The sequence below is a fragment of the Pristiophorus japonicus genome, chromosome 3, assembly GCF_044704955.1.
Source record: "Pristiophorus japonicus isolate sPriJap1 chromosome 3, sPriJap1.hap1, whole genome shotgun sequence".
Taxonomy (NCBI): domain Eukaryota; kingdom Metazoa; phylum Chordata; class Chondrichthyes; family Pristiophoridae; genus Pristiophorus; species Pristiophorus japonicus.
In genome coordinates, this window is record NC_091979.1 from 49,505,648 (window position 1) to 49,533,030 (window position 27,383).

The 27,383-nt window shown below is 43.0% G+C and overlaps 1 protein-coding gene across 2 annotated transcripts in view; it reads right to left on the reverse strand.

Annotated features, from left to right (window-relative positions):
* Positions 1 to 27,383, reverse strand: part of LOC139259729 (activin receptor type-2A) — a 163,786-nt gene that overhangs the window by 126,578 nt on the left and 9,825 nt on the right. The window contains exon 1 of one of the 2 annotated variants that reach the window (XM_070875354.1): positions 9,932 to 9,980. The exons of the other annotated variant lie outside the window; for it this stretch is intronic. Coding sequence (XP_070731455.1) covers positions 9,932 to 9,950 — 19 coding nt within the window. The 5' untranslated portion in view covers positions 9,951 to 9,980. Of the gene's footprint in view, positions 1 to 9,931; positions 9,981 to 27,383 lie in introns of those variants that run through there. 2 annotated transcript variants of the gene reach the window in all.

Below are 27,383 nucleotides of genomic sequence, written 5' to 3' on the forward strand. Positions count from 1 at the left end.
GTTGTATTGTCTCTCCTCATTCTTCCAACCAAAATGCATCACCTCACACTTTTCTGTGTTGAATTTCATGTCATGTGTCCGCCCATTCCACCAGCCTGTCTATGTCCTTTTAAAGTCTATTACTATCTTCCTCAGTTTACTACACTTCCAAATTGTGTGTCATCTGCAAATTTAGTAATGGCACCCCCTGTACCAAATTCCAAGTTATTGATGTATATCAAAAACAGCAGTGCTGTGAACCTTGCTGAATGCCACTATATACCTTCCTCCAGTCTGAAAAACAGCCAGCCATTCACCACAACACTTTTCTATCCCTTAGCCAATTTTGTATCCATACTGCTAATGCTCCGTGGGTTTCAATTTTGCCAACAAGCCTAATATGTGGAACTTTATCAAATGCCTTTTGAAAGTCCATATACACATCAACCGCAGTGCCCTCATCCACCTAGAATCATAGAAACTTACAGCACAGGAGGCTATTTGGCCCGCCGTGCCTGTGCTGGCTCTTTGAAAGAACAGTCGTGCTAGGTCCCACATCCCCGCTTTTTGTCCATAACCCTGTAAGTTCCTTCTCCGGTACCTGTCCAACTTGCTTTTGAAATTATTTATGGAATCAGCTTCCAACACCTTTTCAGGTAGAGCTTTCTAGATCTGGACAACTCCGTGAAAAAAATTCTCATCTCCCCTCTAGATCTTTTGCCAATGATCTTGAATCTATGACCTCTAGTTATTGACAAGTAATTTTTCTCCATCTACTCTTATCAAAACCTCTCATCTTGAAAACCTTCTCTGTTCCAAGGAGAACAGTCCTAACTTTTCCAACCTCTCCTCATAACTGAAGTCCCTCATCTCTGGTAACATCCTAGTATCCTTTCTAAGGCATTTGAATCTTACCTGAAATGTGGTGCTCAGAATTGTCCACAATACTCCAGCTGAGGTCTAACCAGTGAGTTATAAAGTTCTGGCATGATATGTGTTTTCATATTCTATGCCTCCACTTATAAATCCAACCCATCTGTATTTTTACCACCTTATCAACTTGCCCTGTCACCTTTAAGGATTTATGTATATGGACACCAAGGTCTCTCTGCTCATATACACTTTTCAAAATCATGTCATTTATAGCATACTGTCTTTCCATAGTAGTCCTCCCAAACTGGATCACCTGAAGCATACAACTATCCTCAGCACTATCTGCTACTTCGCCAAGTTTCGTAACATCTGAAAACTTTATAATGCTGCTCCCTACACCCGAGTCCAGGTATTTATAAAAACTGAAGAGTAATGGACCTAAAACTGACCCTTGGGGAACACCACTGCAAACCACCTCCCAGTCTGAAAAACATCCAATCACCACCACCTTTTGCTTCTGGTCACTGAGCCAATTTTGCATCCATACTGCCATTTTCTCCTTAATTCCATGGACTTCCATCTTCTTAATTATGCTTCCTGTGTGGCACTTTATTCAATGCCTTCTGAAAGTCCATTGTGGAACCTTGATCAACCTTCTTTGTTACCTCAAAAAATTCAATCAAGTTAGTCAGACACAATTTGCCTTTAACAAATCTATTCTCCTTGATTAAACCATGCCTTTCCAAATTAAAGTTTATTTTGTCCCTAATAATAATTTCCAATAGCTTTCCTGCCACCAACGTTAGGCTGACTCGCTACTGGATAAGTCTGATAGCTAAAACTAATTAACAGACAGGGCATTACAAACTTCGGGTCAGCACTAGAAATTTTCCTCATCACCGGTCTCCTTTGCAAGAGGATTTTGTGCCCCTTATGATCAGCAGTTCGCTTGTACCGCTCAATATCTAGTTATATGTCCCGGGGCATAACAATCTTCCAAAAATTGAGAGGAGGCCAGATACTAAATCAATGTTGCTTTATTTACAGTCATGAAGTGCATGTACAGTGTAACAGTTACTGCAAATCTCACATTACTTCTTAATTTCAGTCCCACTTTGCAATTAAAAATAACATGTCAGACTGTTAGTGGAGTAAGAAATATTTTTATTTGGCCAGCTCCATCATTGAATCAGACCAAAGCTTGCTCGGAGCCAGTTAGGCTCTCTCCTTAAATGTAGATTGGCCTAAGCTGTCTGGCCTAGAACTTACTAAATGAGCCAGCACATGCATTTTTCGGCCCTATTCCTCCCCCTCTGTACAATAATATGAGGACTTACTATTTGACCCCTTCCCTGCCCAGGGGTTGTCAAGTAGAATTTTTAATTAAAACAACTGTGACCCTACTGGGTAGCACCTCTAGGAACATATAAAATTCTTGAAAGAGCTTGACCAGATAGATGCAGAGAGGCTGCTTCCCCTGACTGGAGGGTCTAGAACTAGGAGTCATGGTCTCAGGACATTGGGTCGCCCATTTAAGGCTGAGATGAGGAAAGATTTCTTAAGATTGGTTCATTGGATATATTCAAGAGGGAGTTAGATATGGCCCTTACGGCTGAAGGGATCAAGGGGTATGGAGAGAAAGCAGGAATGGGTACTGGGGTGAATGATCAGCCATGATCTTATTGAATGGTGTTGCAGGCTCGAAGAGCCGAATGGCCTACTCCTGGCACCTATTTTCTATGTTTCTATGGGCCCAAGTTTCGGGCCGCGCCTAAAACAGCGCAGCCCCGACCTAGACACCCGTTTTTCGCGCCACAAAGTATGCCTAAAAAAAAAACTTAGATTCTCCGGCTCCCTGCTGGTCCTCTTGAGTCGGGCGCGGCGCAGCACGAGCTGTGGGTGGGGCGGAGCTAGGTCCCTGCGCTGAAAACAGTGCCGGGACCTCTGCACATGCGCGCTACAGTGGGCGCGCATGTGCAGTAGCTCCAGGCGCCCAAAACTGTGTGGGAGGGGCCCGAAGCACCTAGCCCTGGCCGAATGGCCTCATTGGGGCTGCGTGCATAAGGCTGCCTCCCACGCCCAGCTCCTGCTTCCTTCCGACCCGACTCGCGCATCCCCCCATCACCCCACCCCTGGACCGGACCGACCCCGACCAGACTCCCGCTCCCCCCCCCCCGGACCGGACCGGACCCGCGCTCCCCCTCCACCCGACCTGACCTCCCTCTCTTCTCCTCCCCCTCTCCCCCCCCCCCCCCCACCCGAACTCCCTCCGCCCCCCCCAACCCGACCCGCTCTTCCCCCCGACCCCGACCAAACGCCACCTACCTGTAAATCTGGTGCTGGGGACGGGCCCTGCCCGAAGTCTTGGGCCCGACCCATTCAACCTCCCCCCTCCCCCTTCTTCCCCTTTAAACCCCCCTCTCCTCCCACCTTTCCCCTTCTCTTCTCCTCTCCCCCCCCCTTTCCCCTTCTCTCCCCCCCTTTCCCCTTCTCCTCTCCCCCCCTTTCCCCTTCTCCTCCCCTATACCCTCCTCCTCGCTGTCAGAAACACAGACAGACAGAGAGATAGAGACACTGACAAAGACACACTGGTGGGGGGGGGGGGGGGGGGGGCGGGAGGGGCATCCCAGCACGCTGTTGGAGGGCTCCCGGTGCTGCAGTCGGTAAGTAGAAAATGTTTTATTTATTCATTTTTGATTTATTGGTTGATTTATTGATGTTTTTATCATTTATTATTGATGATGGCTCTTTATTTGTAAAACTGAAGTGTTTAATGTTTGTAAACTTCTCTTTAAACGCCCCCTCCCCATTCCCTACGCCCGATTTGTAACCCAAGCCTGATTTTCTAAAGTGTAGACAAGGTTTTTTCGAGCGTACAAAAATCTTCACTTACTCCATTCTAAGTTAGTTTGGAGTAAGTTTTCACTGACAAAACTTTGAAAACAAGCGTAAGTAGCCGGACACGCCCCCTTTTGAAAAAGAAATTCTGTTCCAAAGTGAAACTGTTCCAACTGACTCGAACTGGAGCAAACTAAATGCCGAGAATTTGAATTTCTAAGATACTCCGTTCTACACCACTTGCTCCAAAAAATTAGGAGTAACTGAGGCCGAAACTTGGGCCTTATGTAACTCAGAGGGTGGTAAATCTTTGGAATTGTCTACCCCAGAGGGCTGTGGATGCTCAGACGATGAGTATATTTAAGACTGAGATCGATAGATTTTTAGGCACCAAGGGAATCAAGGGATATAGGGATCGGGCGAAAAATGGAACTAATGTAGAAGTTCAGCCATGATCTTATTGAATGGCGGAGCAAGCTCGAGGGGCTGTATGGTCTTCTACCGCTCCTATTTATTATGTTCTTATGAAACTATGTTACTGTTTCCAAAATGTATAGGACTAATCCAACATATTGAGCCTGCATGATTCACAGGCAAGATTAAGGGACCTTCATAGTTTCTGGCTAGAGCAGTGAGAGAAACAACATTCCATACACCAGTGCGGCTGGCTTTCACACTGCTAGCACGTACAGGCTTCCACAAACAGGAGAACATCTGTGAACTGGAAATAAGTGTTGTGCCTCTCAATTGAGATTGTGCCAAACATCCCAAATGGAGTAATGCAGTCCATCAAGTAAGAGTCTTGTAAATCGTTAATCTATTTTAACTCACGACTTAGCAAGTCCAGGAAAAATGACAACCTCCACAGGCTGATATGCAACCGTCACCACACGTTAAAAACATTCACGCACAGGCATCTTCCACCCCCTCAACTGGATTTCAGGACTGGAACATCGGGTCCTTTATTGAAACATCTGTGAACTCACGTGGAAGTAAGTCATCCTCGTTCGAGGCACCGCCTATGATGACGACGACTAGGGAAACTCATCTCTTCGGTAATCACCATCCTTAGTCATCATCATCATAGGCAGTCCCTCGAAATCATGGAAGACTTGCTTCCACTCTAAAAGTGAGTTCAGGTGACTGTGCAGTCTAATATGGGAATTACAGTCTCTGTCACAAGTGGGAAAGACAGTCGTTGAAGGAAAGGGTGGGCAGGGAGCCTGGGTTGACGCACGCTCCTTGCGCTGTCTGCGCTTGGTTCCGGTTTGTTCTCGGCGATAGGATTCGAGGTGCTCAGCACCCTCCCGGATGCTCTTCCTCCACTTAGGGCGGTCTTTGGCCAGGGATTCCCAGGTGTCGGTGGGGATGTTGCACTTTATCAAGGAGGCTTTGAGGGTGTCCTTGAAATGGTTCCTCGGCCCACTTGGGGATCGCCTGTCATGTAAGAGTTCCGAGTGGAGCGCTTACTTTGGGAGTCTTGTGTCGGGCATGCAGACAAATGTGGCCTGCCCAACAGAGCTGGTAGAGTGTGGTCAGTGCTTTGATGCTGGGGATGTTGGCCTGATCGAGAACACGGACGTTGGTGCGTCTATCCTCCCAGGGGATTTTCAGGATCTTGCGGAGACATCGATCTTCCCGATCTTACTCGCTGCAATGCTCCATCTCACGCTCAACAAGCTCCCTGCTGGAATGAAACTAAACTATAGAACCAGTGGGAACTTGTTCAACCTTCATCACCTCCAGGCTAGATCCAAGACTGCCCATCCTCTATCGTTGAACGACAGTACGCTGACTATGCTTGCATCTGCGCACAGAGGCTGAATTCCAAGTCATCGTCAACATCTTCACAGAGGCGTACAAAAGCATGGTCCTTACACTAAACATCCATAAGACAAAGGTCCTCCACCAACCTGATCCCACCACACAGCACTGCCCCCTGGTCATCAAAATCCACGGTGCGGCCTTGGACAACGTGGACCACTTTTCATACCTCGGGAGCCTACTATCAGCAAGGGCAGACATCGATGACTTGGTCCTCCAGTGTGCCAGTGCAGCCTTCAGTCACCTGAGGAAGAGAGTGTTCGAAGACCAGGCCCTCAAATCTGGCACCAAGCTTATGGTCTACAGGGCTGTAGTGATAACCGCCCTCCTGTATGGCTAAGAGACATGGACCATATACAGTAGATACCTCAAAGCGCTGGAGAAATATCACCAATGATGTCTCCGCAAGATCATAGTGGTAATACAAACACAAGCACCACTGGGGGCACAGGTTACAATTTTCTCTGTGAGCTGGCAGGCCAAGTGACTCAGCATGCTTGTACAAGCGATCAATGCAATTTTTTTGTTCATGGGAAGGCACGGTACTCAAACAAAATTTAAAAACTACTTCTCAAAAGCTGGGCAATCAATGCAAGTTCACACATGCATAATTCTTTTTTCTATTGTTCCAGTGCCATGGAATAAAGCCCTCAAAAAATTAGCCAGATTCCACCTCACTATGTCTACCAGACAATACAGCAGCCCCCACTTCAAGCAGTTCTGCAATATAAATATTTACAAAATTACCCAAATTGAGTAGTAGTATTAGAATATTTTTTCAAATATAAATTTAAATAAAAACACTAATGTTACTTAAAATAAAAAACAGAAAATGCTGGAAGCACTCAGTCAGGTAGCATCTGGAAAGTGGGAAACAGTGTTAATGATAGGAAAATGTAAAATAAATAGTCCAGAGACAATAGAATGGGGGTAAAAGGCAGACAACCAGCAAAATTGCTGTGCACAACAGGTGCTGGTAATGGAGGATGGCTGCATCAGAGCTACTGGGAGTGGGGGAGGTGTGGGCTGGTCCTTGTGGTGATACACAGTCCAGCAAAGGTAGTCCACTTCCCTGGGGTCTATGGTCTTTCTTCTGCCACATTCCCAGGCCATGGCAACCCCTTGCACTTTGCCAGATTTTCCATGCTTCCCTCTCCCTCTGCTATTCTTTTGTAACCTTTTACACCACCTGTGGATCCGTCTTTTGTTTCTATCTTCTGCTTAGGCAGTCCCCCGGAGTCAAGGATGACTAAAATGAGTTCTAAGGTGACTGATGACACCAATGTGGGATCTACAGTCTCTGTCACAGGTTGGAGGGACGGGTGGATGGTGTGCTTGATTTGTCGTACACTGTTTGTACTTGGCTTCCGTGGCTCCCGGCGAAGAGACTTAGTGTTCGGTGCCTTCTCGGATGCTCCTCCTCATTGTTGAGCGGCCTTGGGCCAGGCATTCCCAAGACTGCCCTGCTTTTATACTCCATCCCCTTTGCAATAAAGGCCAAGATTCAATTGGCCTTCCTGATCACTTGCTATACCTGCATACTAACCTTTTGTGTTTCATGCACAAGTACCCGCAGGTCCCACTGTACTGCAGCATTTTGCAATCTTTCTCCATTTAAATAATAACTTGCTCTTTAATTTTTTTCTGCAAAAGTGCATAACCTCACACTTTCCAACATTACACACCATCTGCCAAATGTTTGCCTACTCACTTAGCCTGTCTATGTCCTTTTGCAGATTTTTTGTGTCCTGCTCACACATTGCTTTTCCTCCCAGCTTTGTATCGTCAGCAAACTTGGCTACACTCGGTTCCTTCTACCAAGTCATTTAGATTGTAAATATTTGGGGTCCCAGCGGCACCCCACTAGTTACTAGTTGCCAACCAGAGAATGAACCATTTATCCAGATTCTCTGTTTTCTGTTAGTTAGCCAATCCTCTACCCATGCTAATATATTATCCCCAACCCTGTGAACTTTTATCTTGTGCAATAACCTTTTATGTGGCACCTTGTCAAATGCCTTCTAGAAGTCCAAATACACCGCATCCACTGGTTCCCCTTTATCCACCCTGTCCATTACAACCTCAAAGAATTCCAGCAAATTTGTCAAACATGACTACCCATCATCCCGGGTTATCAAGATCCACGATGAGACCTTGGACAATGTGGACCACTTCCCATACCTTGGGAGCCTACTATCAGCAAGGAAAGACATCGATGACGAAGTCCAACATTGTCTTCAGTGTGCCAGTGCAGCCTTCAGTCGCCTGAGGAAAAGTGTGTTCGAAGACCAGAATCTCAAACTCGGCACCAAGCTCATGGTCTACAGAGCAGTAGTGATACCCGCCCTCCTATATGCTTCAGAGACATGGACTGTGTACAGTAGGCACCTCAAAGCACTGGAGAAGTACCACCAATGCCGCCTCCACAAAATTCTGCAAATTAATTGGCAGGATAGGCGCACCGTCAACGTTCTCTCAGGCCAACATCCCCAGCATCGAGGCATTAACCACGCTCAACCAGCCCCGATGGATGGGTCACATTGTCCACATGCCCAATGCTAGACTCCCAAACGAAGCATTTTATTCCGAGCTATGTCACGGCAGCCGAGTCCCAGGAGGGCAGAAAAAACACTTCAAGGAAATCCTCAAAGCCTCCTTGAAAAAAATGCAGCATCCCCACAACTCTTGGGAATGCCTGGCCCAAGGCCGCTCAACAATGAGGAGGAGCATCCGAGAAGGCACCGAACACTAAGTCTCTTCGCCGGGAGCCACGGAAGCCAAGTACAAACAGTGTACGACAAATCAAGCACACCATCCACCCGTCCCTCCAACCTGTGACAGAGACTGTAGATCCCACATTGGTGTCATCAGTCACCTTAGAACTCATTTTAGTCATCCTTGACTCCGGGGGACTGCCTAAGCAGAAGATAGAAACAAAAGACGGATCCACAGGTGGTGTAAAAGGTTACAAAAGAATAGCAGAGGGAGAGGGAAGCATGGAAAATCTGGCAAAGTGCAAGGGGTTGCCATGGCCTGGGAATGTGGCAGAAGAAAGACCATAGACCCCAGGGAAGTGGACTACCTTTGCTGGACTGTGTATCACCACAAGGACCAGCCCACACCTCCCCCACTCCCAGTAGCTCTGATGCAGCCATCCTCCATTACCAGCACCTGTTGTGCACAGCAATTTTGCTGGTTGTCTGCCTTTTACCCCCATTCTATTGTCTCTGGACTATTTATTTTACATTTTCCTATCTTTTCTACAAAGTCTTTCAAAAAAAGATATATACTTGACTTACTGCTACTTTCTTGGAGGCGTGAGCAGGTTTCCAGGTGTTTTTATTGGCTGTAAACATGCTTTAAAACTCAAGTTTTTCCAGGGAAGTTCAAACACTGACTGGCATGTGACATTACAGATAAGTGCACACGCTACAGTTACACAGATCATTTTTCCAAATCTCCTCCCTTTCCTTTTTAAAAAGGTCCAATCAATCTGCTTCAAGGTATCAACAATGAGAAGTCATAAAAGTGGCCCATGGCAATTTGCCTGATGATATTCAAGACATTAAAAAGTTCCTGGCACAAACACACATAACAGTCACAGGCAACATACAATGGAGCACAAATATGCCATCATGACATTGTAAAATAGCAAATAGTGACAGGATTGACAGCACTAAAATAGCTGCTTTGGCATATTTAGCGAGATTGACAATGCAGTACAAAAATGTTTAATGTTTGGCAGGTAAATTGTAATCATAATTTAATTCTACAACACACTGAAGAGACGACAGGTATCAAACTTCTACACATGGAGAAAACATTTATTACATCATTGTAGCCCTCTACGCAATTTAATTCACAGCAAAATGATGAATGCAAACTCTAACACTATGCATGGAGAATAAACAAAATCCTACAGTAATTGCAGCTTCAATTTTTATGACAATTATTTTATTTATATTCAAGGACTTCAGTACTTAAATTGACAGAGCAATGTGGGCTTTTTTTTTGTTGCAAAATTTGATATATTTCCTCAATTAAAAATATTTCTATCCAACTTCAAATGAGCTAGAAATAACACATTTGTTTAGCACCTTTCACAATCCCAGAACGTCCAAAGCATTTAAAAACCCAATTAAAGTATTTTTGAAGTGTAGTCACTGTTATAATGCAAGGAAACCCAGCAACCAATTTGCACATAGCAATGAGCTAAATGACCAGATAATCTTTTAGTGTAGGAAACATCGACAACTCGACTAGATTGAGTCCAGGGATGAGAGATTGTGTAGAATGGGCCTATACTCTCTGGAGTTTAGAAGAATGAGAGGCAATCCTCATTGAAACATACAAGATTGAGGGGGATTGAGAGGGTGTTACCCCTGGCTGGAGAGTCTTAAACAAGAGGCATACTCACAGGATAAGGGATCGGCCATTTAAGACGGAGATGAGGAGGAATTTCTTCAATCGGGATTGTGAATCTTTGGAATTCTCTACCCGAAAGTGCTGTGGATGCTGCATCATTGAGTATATTCAAGGCTGAAATGGATAGATTTTTGGATTCAGGGAAAATTAAGGGATATGGAGATTGGACAAATTGGTCCAACTCTCGGAAATTCCCTCCCTAAAATCCTTCACCTTGCCACCACCTCCTTCGGCTTTAGGAACCTCCTTAAAATCCACCGCGTCAGTCAAGCTTTTGATTACCCAACCTTCACAAAACTTTTCTTCTTTGGCTCTCCATTCGGTTTTCCTTATGTCTCTGCGAAGCATGATGGGGTATTTTTCTATGGTGTACCAGATCATTCTAGTCACCTGAACATAGGAAGGCTATTATTGTTCAAAATACTAAAAACAGTAACGGGGATCAATTTAAAAGATTTTATGATTGGTTCTATGCTAATAAGCTTTGTTCAAGTGTACACGTAGGCACCAAGGGCTGAATTTTAATGGGAAAGGCGGGTTGGGAGCATGGGAGCTCTGAAACAGTCAGGAAACCAGAGAGAAATGCAGAATTAAATGCCAGGGCCTGATTTGCATGGGAAGTCTTTGGTTTCCCACTCGCAGTCAGCCAGGGCGGGTAGGTCTGCAGCACTAGGCCGCACAGAGGAGGGAGAGGTTATGTGGGGGCCGGGGCAGCTGGAGGGGTGCATTAATGATCATGGGCCAGGAGTGGCGGCTGGGGTGGGGGTGGAGGGCGGGTCGGAAGATGATCACAGGGTGGCCGGATGGCCAAGGGGGGAAAGTGGGAGAATCTGAAGATGATCAGGAGCCGTGGGGCATCCGGAGGAGTGGTGGGGCGAGGGGGGAAAAAAAGAGAAGAAACTTCGTGGAGGCAATTGGAGTCCTGTGATGGGGCTGGGGGTCTCCAATTGTGGGGAGTGGGTTAGGCAGGGACCCAGCAGTCCTCGCTGGCAGGTTTCATCAGAGCTGCAAAACCTGACCAGCTGAAGTGAAGTACAAAACGGAGGCTAAAGCAGAGGCTTCCAGCCTCATAATACTTAAATAGACAACCCGCCGCCTGGCAGTGGATTGTCTCTTAAAAGCGGAATTGGGCAGGTTGGAGACGGGGTCAGGTCGCGATTCGGATTTTTAACACTAACTTTCATACATCCCCAACCGACCCACTTTTTTTTTAGGCTAAAATTTCCCCCCCCCCACTTCCCAATTTCAACAGGCTATTTATTTAGGGATAAATTAAGCCTGCTCCTGTCCTATCCAGAAGTCTTTACACACAGACTGTGGATACAACTGGATAGCAATCAGGAGTGGAAACCATGGTCGGTCAATCGTCCCTCCTTTGCCCAGGAGTTAGAATGTCAATTGTGAAATTCGCTAACTCAGTACAGACAATCCTGGATGTGTCCCAGTCTGTATTTCTCAGTACAACAGCAAGCTGTGCATTTACTCTCAAACATCAGGGAACCTATAATTCACTTCTATTACAAGCTTAAAATCCCAAGCCAATAGTAACATCCAAACCTCCAGTGTACATCTTTCACAAATACTATTCAAAGACTGTTATATCTAAATAGGTTTGGGAATAGAGTCTGGCGAAGACAACTAGAAGATACAATGGAGGTACGTGAAATATACTTGTCTACACATAACTGTAAAGTTGAGACAGTATTCTCCAACCATTTTAATGGACAAGTTAGATATTCTAACACCCATTTCACTATCAGCACTATCACATTCATTTTGGGTCAGACTGACCTTAACAAGATCCCTCAGGATTTATAAGGAGGTCTATCCCAGAGTCAGTTACTGTACCAAGAGCAACACATTATCTATCCAACAAGTTTGCTGACTGTTTTCTTCAGGCATTTATTTTGTTGCAGCAGTATACTTTCTGAATTTTAAAAGATCCACAACAATAGTATAAACAGAAGTTTCCACCGACATGACTTTGCAAAAAGCATTTACAATACTCAAGAGTGGTTAATGGATATCTGCAAGCCACACGACTAAAATGAAAGCATTTACAGCTCAGACTAAAGTCCATTTAAATAGAAAAAGTCAATAGTTGCACTATGGCCATTTTTTACATCAAATTTGTGCCAGACGTGAATCAAGTATAGAATGTGCTTGTGTGTGAAAATGGCAGTGCAAATGGACAGGTAGTCTGATGCCTAATATCTCTAACCCAACATGAAATCAGAAGATCTGAATCTGCTAGTTTTATGCTTAATAGCTCTCCATATTTTGTTTATTTGGGGGGCGGGGAGAAAGAGAGAAAGCGAAAAATGGATGGCAAAACTAGTCATGAAAACAACTAGTTGTCATGACCACTGGTCCCATTTTTTCCCTCCAAAAAGCAGGTGCTAGTAATGGTTCTGCTATTGCAATTTACAGCTCCTTGAGACCCATCCTTTGTTTCTTTACTTGTCTCATTATAACTCCCTTTTGCCTTGCACCATCATCCCGTGTGTCATTTTTACGCTACTAACCCGATGAAAAAGTAGTAACTCAGCAGAAACCAAAGACTGAACTTCCTGGGACCTTCCTAGTAATCATAGAAATTTACAGCATTGAAGGAGGCCATTTCGGCCCATTGTGTCCGCACCAGCCAACAAAGAGCTATCCAGCTTAATCCCACCTTCCAGCTCTTGACACTTCAAGTGCACATCCAAGTATCTTTTAAATGTGGTGAAGGTTTCTGCCTCTACCACCCTTTAAGGCAGTGAGTTCCAGACCCCCACCACCCTCTGGGTGAAGAAATTTCTCCTCAAATCCCCTCTATACTTTCTACTAATGACTTTAAATCTATGGCACCTGGTTGTTACCCCTCTACTAAGGGAAATAGGTCCTTCCTATCCACTCTATCTAGGCCTCTCCAGACACCTCAATAAAGGTCTCCCCCTCAGCCTCCTAAAGAAAACAAACCCAGCCTATCCAATCTTTCCTCCAAGCTAAAATTCTCCAGTCCAGGCAACATCCTTGTAAATCTCCTCTGTATCTTCTCCAGTGCAATCACATCTTTCCTGTAATGTGGTGACCAGCATGCAGTTCTCTAGCTGTGGCGTAACTAGTGTTTTATACAGTTCAAGCATAACCTCTCTGCTCTTGTATTCTATGTCTCAGCAAATAAAGACAAGTATTCTGTATGCCTTCTTAACCACCTTATCTACCTGGCCTGTTACCTTCAGGGATCTGTGGACGTGCACTCCAAGGTCCCTTTGTCCTCTACACTTTTCAGTGTCCTACCATTTAATATGTATTTCTTACCTTGTTAGCCCTTCCCAAATTTCTCCAGATTGAATTGCATTTGCCACCATTCTGCCCACCTGCCCAGTTAATTTATATCTTCCTGCAGTCCACAGCTTTCTTCATCAACCACCTAGACAATTTTATCTGCAAACTTCTTAAATCATATTTCCTACATGCAAGTCTAAATCATTGATAACATCGGTGTAGCTCAAAGCATACGACGACACATTTACTTATTGAGTCATCAAGGTAGCTTGATTTCCTATGCTTCCAACCATGCTACCCTTATAATACATGCCTAAGACCATTTGCAAGTCTTTGTAAAATTACCTCGGTACCCAACAGAAAACACATGGACAATTTGGAAGAATTGCTCAATTACCCAGTTTGGGTAGTGTGGCAAATGTTTCTTCCCCCAGAAAAAAAATGTAAACCTACATAAAATAGGTCTCTCTGGCTTACCAAAAAGTCAATGCACTATTGGAGAGCCTGTTGGGCAATGAATTATGAACACCCAACTCATTGTGATTCATTTTCTATCAAATCAAGCCATGTTATATTTTCTTATAATATTTAATATGATAAATACAGGACTTACCACTGTTATATACTGCAATCAAGCTGCATTTATTGCCTATGGCCCAAGATGGTCGTCCTTTTCCTTGAATTGCTACAGTTCTTGTGGCAATGGTAATCAGTGATGGTAGGTAGAGAAATTCAGGATATTGAACCAGCGATGATGAAGAAACAGCCTTTACATCAGAGTCAGAAGGGTGCATGGCCTGACAGAAAACTTGCACGCACTGGTATTCCCATGATAGTGTTGCTCCTTCCTCGGTAGTTGAGTGAGGTCGTAGGTCTGGTACATGTTGAAGTAAGCTGGGCAAGTTGCCTCAGTGCATCCTGTGGACAATACATACTGCAATCACGGAGAGCCAGTGATGGGGAGAGTGAATAGTGTGCCCAGAGGCATGGGTACCAGTCAAACAAACTGCTCTGTCTTGGATGGTGCCACGCTTAAGAGTGTTGCTGGAGTTGCACCCATCCAGGCAAGTGGTGAGTATCCCATTACATTTCTGATGAGCCTTCTAGCTGGTGAAGAGACTTTGAGGGGTCAGGATGGGAGTCACCTGTCGCAGAGTACCCAGCCTGTGCCCTACTTTTGTAACTAAAGTTTTGATATGGCTGGATCAGATATGCTTTTGATGAACAGTCTCCTCCCCCCCACCCCCCAGAAGTTTGCAGTGGAAGACTCAGCAAAAGTGGTACTGTTGAAAGGTGGGGTGGGGACAGCTGGACTCTCTCATTCAAGATGGTCATTACCTAGCACTTGTGGTGTAAACGTTACTTGTCGCACGCCGGCCCAGGTCAAGATGTTTTCCAGGTCTTGCTGTAGGCTGGCATGGGCTGATTAATTAACTGAGGAGTTGGATTGAAGATGATCCCTGGAATCGCCTGCAATAGCCCACTATGATACAGGCATGGTCATTAACAAAGAAGCTGATGATGGTTGGGGTGAGGATGCTTCGATGAGGATATCCACAGGTGGTAATCATTAGTTTATGACAACCCCAACCATCTTCCTTGGAATCATAATCTGACATAAAGAGGTTTTCCCTTTGACCACAATTGACTTGTTTTGCTTCAGTTCAATGTTGCCTTAAGGACAGCTACTCTCGCCTCTCCCTATCATTGGACTCTTGCATCCGTCTGCATCAAGACTACAATGAGGTCCGGAGCCAAATGGTTCAAGCAGAACCCAAACCGAGTGTTAGGTGAGCAAGTCAATAGTGTTTCTTGTTGGCACTATTGATGACTCCTTCAATCGCTTTACTGATGATTGGGCCAACAGGGCAGTAATGGGGCGGATTAGATTTATCCTGTTTTTTGTGGCAAGGACATACCTAGGCAATCTTAGAATCATACAGCACAGGAGACGACCATTTGGTCTGTTGTGTTCGTGCCAGGTCTTTAATAGAGCTATCCAATTAGTCCCACTCCACTGCAAATTTGTATTTTTCAAGTATACATCCAATTCCTTTTGAAAGTTACTACTGAATCGAATTGCACAACTCTTTCAGGTAATGTATTCCAGATAGTAACAACTCCTTATGTAAAAAGAATTCTAATTCCATCCCTGGATTTTTCGTGTTAATTATATTAAATCTGTCCCCTCTGGGTACCGACTGTTCTACCAATGGAAACAGTTTGTCCATATCTAATCTATCAAAACCCCTCAGTTTTGAACATCTCTATCAAATCTGCTCCAAGGAAAACAATCCCAGCTTCTCTAGTCTCTACGGATAAACAAAACCCCTCATCCTTGGCATCATTCTAATAAACCTTCTCTGTACCCTCTTCAAGGCCTTGCCATCCTTCCTAAAGTGTGGTGCCCAGAATTGGATAGATTACTCGAGCCAAAGCCTAAGCAGTAATTTATAAAGGTTTAGCATAACTTCCTTGGTTGTGCACTCAATGCATCTATTTATGAAGCCAAGGATACCGTATGCTTTTTAAAAAAAAACAAACAAACAACCTTCACAACTTGTCCTGCCACCTTCAATGATTTGTGTATGTGAATCCTTGAGTCTCTGTTCTTGTATCCCATTAAAATAGTGCCATTTAATTCATATTACCTCTCCTCAATTTTCCTTCCGAAATGCATCACATCACACTTCTCTGCATTAAATTTCATGTGTCATGTGTCTGCCCATTTCACCAGTCTTTTATGTTTGCTTGAAATCTGCTATTATCCTCCTCATTTTACTTAAGCTTCGTATCATCTGCAAATTATGAAATTATGCCCCCTGTACTCAAGTCCAGGTCATTAATATTCATCAAAGAGCAGTAGTCCCAATACCGACCCCTAGGGGACACCACTGTATACTTCCCTCCAATCTGATAAACAACCATTCACCACTACTCTCCTTTTTGCCTCTTAGCCAATTTCATATCCATGCTGCCACTGCCCCTTTAATCCCATGGACTTTAATTTTGCTAACAAGTCTATATGTAGCACTTCCACATTGTTGGTTAGGTGCAATGACATAGGTTAGGGGAGCGGCTAGCTCTGGTGCACAGATCTTCAACATCGCAGCCAGGGTTTCATCATGGCCCATATCCTTTGTTGTAACCAGTATATTCAGCTTTGCTCTGATCCATTCATTGTAGGACCACTTGGCTCGGTCTATAGCCTGCTGCTTTTGGTGTTTAGCAGTCAGGTAGCTTTAGTAGGTTAGTATCTCATTTTAAGTTATACCTGGTGTTCCTCCTCGCATGCTCTTCTACACTCTATTGAACAGAGTTGGTCTCCTAGCTGGGTGATTGAGGAGTGAGGGATGAGCTGGACCATTAGTTAGATTGCGATGGGTGGTATTGAATTCTGCTGCTGCTGGTGACCCACTGCGCCTCATTGACCCAGTTTTTCGCTGCAAGAACTGTTCCTAGTCCATTGCACACTCTTATATTGCAGAATATCCTCATGGTGAAGATGAGAGTGAAATAGGTAGATTAATTCTTTGTTTTGGTTCCTTCATCATCTAAGGCAGGCCCAGTCTGGCTGGCTCAGGCAATGGTGGTACTACCGAGTACTCAGCATTAGATGGTGATCAGCAGAAGGTTTTCTTGATATTATTTGATCCAAAGCCAAGGGGTTCAGAGACAATGTGGAGGACACTTCCACCCGACCATATGCTGCAATTCCACCTCTGGTGGGCCTATCCTGATAGTGGGAAGAACCTTGCAGGGTCAGCTGGGCACAGTTTGCCACAGTCTTGTCCCAATACAATGCCTGGCTTGTTGCTCACAGGTTCATCCACAAGTCCCTTATTTTTAAACTTTGTTAACAATTGTTTACAACAGTGGCTTGCTAGGCCATTATAGAATGCATTTGGAGTCAACTATGTGGTGTGGGACTGTATAATCACATGCAATCCAGTCCAGGTAGGCTATTAGTGAACCAGCTGGGTCTTTTCTGGATTTTTTTTTATATAAACACCCACGCTTTTTAAACTTGCCATCACAATTTGAACGCATAGTCTCCAAGCTGCTATTCCTATACCCTAACCAAAGCCTACCATATATTTCTGTTGATGTCTTAGTTCTGCATTATTAGTTTGAGGCTTAAAGATCACCATTTTGTGGCCTGGAGTTTCTTCCATGGCCGCAACCTGGAAGTGTCCATTTTGCCCATGTGGTAAAAAAAAACTCTCGTATCCTCCCAAACTCATGAGAATACGCCAGATCTCAAAATGGACATAAATTAGCAGAAGCACTCAGGGGCCCAAGAAAACGCCAAACCCACACCAGTATATTTCTTCATTGAGTTTAATATTTAAAGTTTCAACTCATATGATCATCATTCATGCTCGCCAGGCACACCAATTTTAAGAACCTGCAATCGGGGTAGCTTTTCAATTTTTAATGTGGCTTATACTTTGCCATAAAAATGTATTAAAAGCAGATAATACAAAAGCTCTCAGAATAAATTACATGCGTGTCTGGATGCAAATGCAGAGGAAACTGCAGGTCGGTGTTTTGAATTGTATCTGACTGTTCTTGCTGTGGTGCTCAGCACAAAGAAAAGGGGTGCTATGGTAGCATTGGAGTTTGGCAGAGTGAAAGACCAGATGTTAATTGTAGTTGCTTTGATTGATGTGAATATATTCTATCAGATCAAGGTTTATGTGTTGAAAATAAAAACTCTGCGCATGTGTTATAAACACACACGCTTTGTTGTGAAAATCGGCACATTATCACATACTCATCAATAAAAATTATAATGCTGCAAATCAACCTGTTTTATTCAATGTTGGCTTCTTGAGTAAACAATAGCTGCCTGCAGATCATTTTCTTAACCAAGCTGACTACAACAGTAGTTGTACACTGAAGGCAAATATGCTTTTTCAAACTTGCTCCACATCATGCAATCAGTATGCTCATTTAAGAGACAATTAATTTCAGGCCCAAGACCTAGAGATGAATTTAAATGCACCTGCCAGAAACATGGCATTATTAATTGGCTTGCCAAATGAAAACAGCCCATAACAGTGCATTTGACCCCAGGAGGGGAAAACACCCAGCCCAGTTAAAATTAGCTTGGAGTAGGTAGGCATATGGGTTGTGCATTGATCTGTAAATGGGGCCACTAATTCCTAAAATGAATTCATTCAGATAGCCAAGTGAAGAGTTGAGGTAGGGGTTTCAAACGGCAACAGTATATTTTTATGATTTTTTTTTAGTATAAAGTGTAGACATTTTACACCAAGGAAGTAATTTTCAGAGTTAGCACTTTTGGCAGGAAATCTTGCTCAGCAGCAGTGCATATCGGATATTCAGGCACGCAATGCATAGGATTTTCCTACTGAGATAGCACAATTTGTCTGTGACCTTAAATGGTGCGTTGTTGATCATAACCATCATCATAAGCAGTCCCTCAGAGTAGAGGATGACTTGCTTCCATTCTAAAAGTGAGTTCTCAGGTAGCTGAAGAGTTCAATGTGGGACCTACAGTCTCTGTCACAGATGGGGCAGACAGTTGTTGAATGAAAGGGTGGGTGGGGAGCTTGGGTTGATGCATGCTCCTTCCTCTGGGCAAATGAGACTCGAAGTGCTCAGCGCCCTCCCCGGATGCTTCTCCTCCACTTAGGGCGGTCTTGGGCCAGGGATTCCCAGGTGCCTGTGGGGATGTTGCACTGTGTCAAGGAGGCTTTGAGGGTGTCCTTGAAGAGTTTCCTTTGCCCACCTGCCGTGACAAAGCTCCAAGTGGAGCGTTTGCTTTGGAAGTCTCGCATTGGGCATGCGGACGATGTGGCCCGCTCAATAGAGCTGATCGAGCATGGTCAATGTTTCGATGCTGGGAATGTTAGCCTGGGCAAGAACACAGACGTTAGTGCGCCGATCGTCCCAATGGATTTGCAGAATCTTGCGGAGACAGCGCTGGTGGTACTTTCTCCAGCGCTTTGAGATGCCTGCTGTATATAGTCTACATCTCAGCCATATAGGAGGGCGGGTATCACCACTGCCCTGTAGACATAAGCCTGGTGCCAGATTTGAGGTTCTGGTCTTCAAACACTCTCTTCCTCAAGCGACCGAAGGCTGCGCTGGCACACTGGAAGCGGTGTTGGATCTAGTCATCGTTGTCTGCCCTTGCTGACAGTAGGCTCCCGAGGTATGGAAAATGGTCCACATTGTCCAAAGCCTCGCCATGAATTTTGATAACGGTTGGGGGGGGGGGGGGGGGCAGAGCTGTGTGGCAGGGTCAGGTTGATGGAGGACCTTTGTCTTACGGAGCGTTACGACAGGGAGTGTGGCTTGATAACTAGGTATGGGTTGGACCACGACTCCAGTCTCCAAGTTGATAATCCAAAGCAAGCTAAACACCTTTTCCTTCAAAGCAGCTTAGATAAGCTAGAAAATTGTTGACTGGATCTCAGAGTATAGAATTTAAATTTTATACAAGATGATTTTAAATCTCTATTGTACTCAACACTAGCCATGTGTTACTTCTCCTGGAAAATATGCTAATTCAGTGTTTGGGCTTTCAGGGTTAACCAAGCAGTTCTGCCGCTATTCTTTCTGCAATCCCATCTGTTTGAAAGGCCATAAGCAAACAGAAAGGTCAGTGGTCTAGTTATAAAAATTTACATAAAATACAGACCAAATACATTACTTCTTTTGAAGAATGCCTATAAGTCTGATGTCTACACTACACCATGTGCAGGGACACCTATGGCGATACGGCAGTAAGCATAATTTATTTATAAGGCCCACTGATTAGACTGTATGTACTGTGTACTCCGAGGATTCTGAAATTACACTTTGTGGCATTTGCCATATCAAAGTGAACTTGGATGGAAAAATTATTTTAAAAATGATGCAAGAGTGAGGGACAAATGGCTCAAGGCATTTGTCTAAAGTTTTTCAAAATCCTTCAAATTTTCCAAAACCACACAAGGACTTTGTGTTGTTAGCAAGAAAGTATAGGGTCTCTACCTCATTGAAAACTGACAGGGATGGTATTATTTGCAGCTGTTCATAAATTTAACTGCTCCAAAGTTCAATTCTCAAGGAAACTGATTTGTTTTCTAGCAGGCAATTGACGAAATCAGTGATTATAACCATACAAGACACAATGATATGATAATTAATGTGACGCAGGGCCATGCTACTGTGCATTTACCATTCTGTTTCATTGTATTTGTTGATTGTAATAAGTGGACATACGGAACAATGGTACTTTAATAAATACAAATCAATTAAAAGATCTTGATATGCTTTAACTCTTCAATGAATTTCTTTTAAAAAAGTGTTCATGTTAAAAAAAAACTTAACAAATCAAATTAGTTAAGTTCAACAGATACTGAAAACCAAATGGTGTATGCAGCATTTTCAGTACAATTCCAAGTGCAAAAGGCCATCTGATTGAGAACCAAACAAACATTTGACTATATACGCTACCAGGATTTCCTACTTTATTTTTTTAGTTGCAAAAATATATTTTTAAAGTATTACAAAATGCAACTGTTAATTATTTGATTTGGCATAGCAAGCAATGTTACTCCTCATTATACAAGCTTCTTTAGGTACATTTCCCTGCCCACATTACTTCAATCATTTTCTTAAAATGGGAACATTTATAATTGCCTAAAAGGAATTATTAACTGGCTTAAAGGGGAAACTAGATAAACACAAGGGAGAAGGATATGTTGATGGGGTTAGATGAAGAGGGACGGGAGGAGGCTCGTGTGGATCTGTCGGCTCGAATGGCCTATTTCTATGCTGTAAATAACGTGTAATACTTTTTAAATCATCAAAATTACAACAGTTTCATGAACAAAGTTATGGTACTTGAGAGGAATTGCTATCACCCAAATTGCATTTAATCCAATAACATTATAATGAAAGGTGTCTATACATTTCCTGACGTTTCCCAGCTATCTGCTTTTTTACATTTAACAGATTAGTGGTAGCCCAGGAACAGACATTTATCAAACATCCTCGAGTAGCATAAATGGAGTTAGAATGCTGTGACAGAATCCCAATTCAAGATATCACTGAAGATAACTCAGAATATGAACTGCCTAGGCCACCCTTCCACAATTTTTTATTACAAAGCAAAGCAAATTTTGGGGGAATCTTCCCCACTCCTATATGGCTAGAAAGGAGGAGGAAATCAGGCACGTTTTTCGTCCACTCCCTTCCTCCTGGGTGAAAAAAGTACTTGAACACAGAGTTCAGGTTAGTTTAAATTGCATGAGAATGGAGGACAGCAAATGAGATGCGGAATAGCAGAGGGAGTGAACAAAGTCATTAAAATTTTTATGTATTTTTGTAGCCTAAGAGTTAATATTGGTGTTAAAGCTAATCCTTGCATTGAGTAACTTTTTTTATTGTTTGTTCCAAGGATATGGACAACACTGACAAAGCCACATTTACTGCCCATTCCTACTTGCTGACAAGGCCTTTTCCCCCGGAACCGTTGCGGTCTTTGTGATCGGTAATTCTATTTTCCTTCAAAAACACATGCCCAATTAGATCTGGGAAAGATCATCATAAACTCATGTCAAAATTTTCTTTGTTCTTGTTGCAATTAATTTGCAGTAAAGCTAACCACCTAAATCCCAAATTTGTAAAGGACAAATCGACGGATTTTCCGTCCTGCACAAAATGAAAGTGTTTTGATTTTTGAAAAAGGTTTGCAAAACATGTCCAAGAAATGTAGTTTATTCCAAATAGCTTTATAAATTTGATATGCAAGAGTGCTGCAGTAACTATTTAGATTCCTCTCCACACAATAATATTGTAATACATTTTAATGGCTTACTAGCAGTGAAAGAGGTTTCAAACACCAGAGAACATTTTTTTTAAGGCAGTTAACTAGCCCATTGTACTCTGATCTTGTGTGACATTACTTATTGATAATGAAAACGGAGTGGGTGGGGTTAGGCACCATCTTGTAGGTTTCTTTTGTGACGATGCCCCTTCATGCTGCTGAGCTTTGGCACCCATCTTACCTATATGATGTTGAAGAATGTTGATGTCCAACCACTCAAGAAAGCATGCAATATTTTTTTTTTTTTAAAAAGAGTAGAAAAATTGGATATGGCACCTTGAAGATAAGGAGTTGAAGGGAAATGGGTGATGCAGCAAAGGGTTGGGGAGTGGCAGAGAGTTGGTATGACATCTTGGGCATGGGTAGTTCTGGGGTCTTTTGTTTAGTGGAGAAGCAGCTCGAATTTGCTGACTGATCAAAGGTGGTGAACTCACGAGATGTTTGGTCAGAGAGCTGAAAGTGAACACAGAGTAGCTATGACCAAATTCATTTATCTGAAGATTCAAATTCAGTTGGAGGGTGAAAAAGTTGGATCTCAAACCAGTGTCACAAACTTTATCAAAGGAGACCACAAGGGCATGAAGGCAGAGTTGGTTAAAGTGGACTGGGAAAAACATATGGGAGTGTTGATAAGCAGTGGCAGACATTTAAGGAGGTATTTCATAACTCTCAACAAAAATATATTCCAATGACAAGGAAAGACTGCAAGAGAAGGGAGAACCATCCGTGGTTAACTAAGGAAATAAAGGATGGTATCAAATTGAAAACAAGGGCATACAAAGTGGCCAAGATTAGTGGGGGGCCAGAGGATTAGGAAACTTTTAAAAACCAGCAAAGAACGACTAAAAAAATAAGAGGGATTATGAAAGTAAACTAGCAAGAAATATAAAAACAGATAGTAAGAGTTTCTATAGGTATATAAAAAGGAAAAGAGAGGCTAAAGTAAATATTGGTCCCTTAGAGGATGAGACTGAGGAATTAATAATGGGGAATAGGGAAATGGCAAAGATTTTGAACAAATATTTTGTATCAGTCTTCATGGGAGAAGACACTAAAAACATCCCAATAATGGATAATCAAGGGGCTATAGGGAGGGAGGAACTTAAAACAATCACTGTCATTAAAGTAGTAGTACTCGGTAAAATAATAGAACTAAAGGTGGACAAGTCCCTGAACCCGATGGCTTGCATCCTAGACTCTTAAAAGAAGTGGCTGCAGAGATAGTGGATGCATTGGTTGTAATCTACCAAAATTCCCGGGATTCTGGGGCGGTCCCAGCGAATTGGAAAACTGCAAATGAAACGCCCCTATTTAAAAAAAGGAGGCAGACAGAAAGCAGGAAACTATTGACCAGCTAGCCTACCACCTGCCATTGGAATCCATTATTAGGGAAATAGGAGCAGGACATTTGGAAAAGCATAATACAGTAAAGCAGTGTATTTGGATTTCCAGAAGGTATTCATGCCACATAAAAGGTTACTATGCAAGATGAAAGTTCACAGGGTTGGGGGTAATATATTAGCATGGAGGGGGGATTGGCTAACAGAAAACAGAGAGCGAGTCAGGATAAATGGGCCATTTTCCGGTTTGCAAACAAACAGTAACTAGTGGGGTGCCACAGGGATCAGTGCTGGGGCCTCAACTATTTACAATCTATATTAATGATTTGGATGAAGGGACAGAGTGTAATGTAGCCAAGTTTGCTGATGATACAAGGATGGGTGGGAAAGCAAGTTGTGAGGAGGACACACAAAAATCTGCAAAAGGATATAGACAGACTAAGTGAGTGGGCAAAAATTTGGCAGATGGAGTATAATGTGGGAAAGTGGGAGGTTAGCCACTTCGGCAGGAAAAATAAAAAAGCAAATTATTTAAATGGAGAAAAATTACAAAATGCTGCTGTACAGAGGGACCTGGGGGTCCTTGTGCATGAAACACAAAAAAGTTAGTATGCAGGTACAGCAAGTAATCAGGAAGGCAAATGGAATGTTGGCCTTTATTGCAAGGCGGATGGAGTATAAAAGCAGAGAAGTCCTGCTACAACTGTACAGGGTATATTGGTGAGGCCACACCTAGAGTACCGCATACAGTTTTGGTCTCCTTATTTAAGGAGGGATATACTTGCATTGGTTCAGAGTTCAGAGAAGGTTCACTCTGTTGATTCCTGAGATGATGCGGTTGACTTAAGAAAGGTTGAGCAGGTTGGGCCTGTACTCATTGGAGTTCAGAAGAATGAGAGGTGATCTTATCGAAACATATAAGATAATGAGAGGGCTCGACAAGTTGGATGCAGAGAGGATATTTCCACTCATAGGGGAAACTAAAACTAGGGAGCATAGTCTCAGAATAAGGGGCCGCCCATTTAAAACTGAGATGAGGAGGAATTTCTTCTCTGAGGGTTGTAAATCTGTGGAATTATCTGCCCCAGAGAGCTGTGGAAGCTGGGTCATTGAATATATTTAAAGGTGGAGATAGACAGATTTTTGAGCAATAAGGGAGTAAAAGGTTATGGGGAGCAGGCAGGGAAGTCCATGATCAGATCAGCCATGATCTTATTGAATGGCGAAGCAGGCTCGAGGGGCCAAATGAACTACTCCTGCTCCTATTTCTCATGTTCTTATGTAGAGTTAGAAAGCTCAGTTGGAATGCAGAGGTGGAGGGTTTGGTGTATATAGTCTGGGTTTTGCTCAATCCAGACCATTTGCACAGCCAGAACCAGGATCCAAGGACAGAAATGTTTATAACCCCAGCCAATGTGCATCCAGTTGTGTGAGAAGATTTTCTGAAGCAATTAAATGTAACAAATTTAACCTCAAAGTTTTGATTAGCTGCTTTTTTGGAGGTTGCTGGTTGCTCGCTGGTTTGTTTCAGTGAATGAAAAAAATTCATAGCGATTAAGTAATTTTGCTTTTACAGATTGTGAAATTTGAACTGGTCAGGATTTGACAGTGAACTGGTTTGGCTCAAGTTGCACCAAAAAAAATTTACTTTTTTGGTGATTGTGAAATTTGACCTAATCAGTATGCATTGTGCCAGATACAAGAATACACAAACATGGCTTACTCACATCCTGAAACATCACCAAGATGAGGACTGCGTTCATAAACCCATTAAAGAAAATGTACTCAATAAATGAGAAAACATTTCAGAAATTGAAACAAATTAAACTCTACTAATGTAGAAAATCCCTTTATATTCAACTGGATGCAATTAACAAGTTTCAGCCCAGGAGTTGAATAATTCAAACTTGAAGAAATACACAACAGGCAGCAAGAACTTGCACTTACATAGTACCTTTAATGTCAAAAAAAAATCTGAAATGCATATTCAGAAAATGGACACCAAGAGCCAAAGGACAGTGACCAAAAGCCTGGCCAAAGTGTTGGGTTTTAAGGAGGAATGGTGGAGAGGAAAAGGGGATTTGGGATGCAATTCTACAGCCTGCAGCCATGTAGGCCCCACAGCAGCCGATGGTGGGGCGAAGGGAAAGGGAATGCACAAGAGTTCAGGAATAGCAGTTTGGCTGGACAGGGGTGCATAGGGTTGGCAATGAAAAGAAGTTAAACATGAGTTTGAGAATTTTAAATTTGGGGTGTTGGAAGACCAATGAGTTGGGGGCCAATATATGTCAGCAAGGCTAGGGATGTTCGGTGAGCAGCATTTGGGGCAGAATAGGATATGGGCAAAGCTTTCAATGGGCTGAAATCTACAGATGTCAAGGAAGAGTGGCCGTCTAAGAGAGCACCCAACAGTCAAATCTGGAGGTGATAAAAATGGGGATAACGGTTTTGGCAGCAGGTGGGAAAAGGCAGGACCAGATATAGGGGTGGAAGTAGATGGTCTTTGTGATGGTGAAGTGCGAACATCCCCACCGGCACCTGGGCCAAGACCGTCTAAAGTGGAGGAAGAGCTTCCGGGAGGGCACCTAGAGTCTCGTCGCCGAGAACATGCAGAAACCAACCGCAGACAGTGGAAGGAGCGTGCGGCAAACCAGGCTCTCCACCCACCCTTTCCTTCAATCACTGTGTGCCCCACTTGTTAGAGACTGTAATTTTCGCATTGGACTGTACAGCCATCTGAGAACTCATTTTTAGAGTGGAAGCAAGTCTTCTTCGATTGTGAGGGACTGTCTATGATGATGATGATGGAGATCTATGCAGCATAATAGAACTAGTCAGAATCAAGTATATGGTGATTCAGCAGCTCAGGAGGTAACTGAACAGCAGTTTCCCCAAGTATGCAAGACACCATCTTGGAGATTCTAAAGATAATAGAGCTAATCATTTAGGGAATAAAGCTGCCGCCGCCGCCCCACCCCCCACCCCCACGCTCAATGAGAAAGTACTGGCATGTTGAACTCTTCGCAAATTTGGCCCTTATTAACACATGGCACAGCATATCAGTATAACAATTGTGCCACTGGACCAGCCAGCAAAATATTTTGTACTGTAGTCCAAAACAGGCGAATATAGGACATTTCCCTGTTCAGAATTTAACATTTTCAGCTAAAAACACAATATACCACATTCTTTTTCCTAAAATAAAAAGATGCAACTGTTCACACCAAAATTACTGAAATGTTGCAAACACTTGTACACTATAAACCTTTACAATTCAAGAAACTCTCCTAACAAGCTTACACAGTTGTAAAGCGATATTTAAAACTATATTCTATAGCAAATATGCAACGGTTAAGAATTCTGCTGATCCAAGGACGGCTGCTCATTTTGAATTTGCATCAATCTCGAATAATTCTTAGTAACCTGACGAGAAGTGAATATCTGAAGAAATGATTATTCCATGCCCTTCGTGATAGATATCAAATTGCAAAGACTTACATCTTTAAATATGAAAATGCAATGCAGTACGGTTCACTTTCATGCGTTACATTTTGAAAGCCAGCATATTCCATGGTGCTGGCAGTTGCATCATGGATAGCAATTTAATACAAACTGTTGGATTTTTAAAAATATAAAAAAGTGGGAATGAATAGCTGAACTATTTGAGATCAAACAAAATAACAATTCCTATTACACAAAAGGAAATGCTGTTTTTGAGTCCAGAGAATATGGAACTACAAAAATATGTATATAGTTTTTAAAAATTGATAAATAATGGGGGGGGGGGGGGGGAAAATAGGAAAATATCCGACTAAATCTTCAGCTGGTGAACAGATGCATGTGCCATTTACATCAAAATCAGTCTTGAATATGCATTGTTAAACCTGTATTATTTGAGTTGCGAATTGACACTATTGCCTTGCAACATTTTGACATTTTCAGTCACTCACCAGCTTTTGCATGAATCTTCAAAATAAGCTATTCCA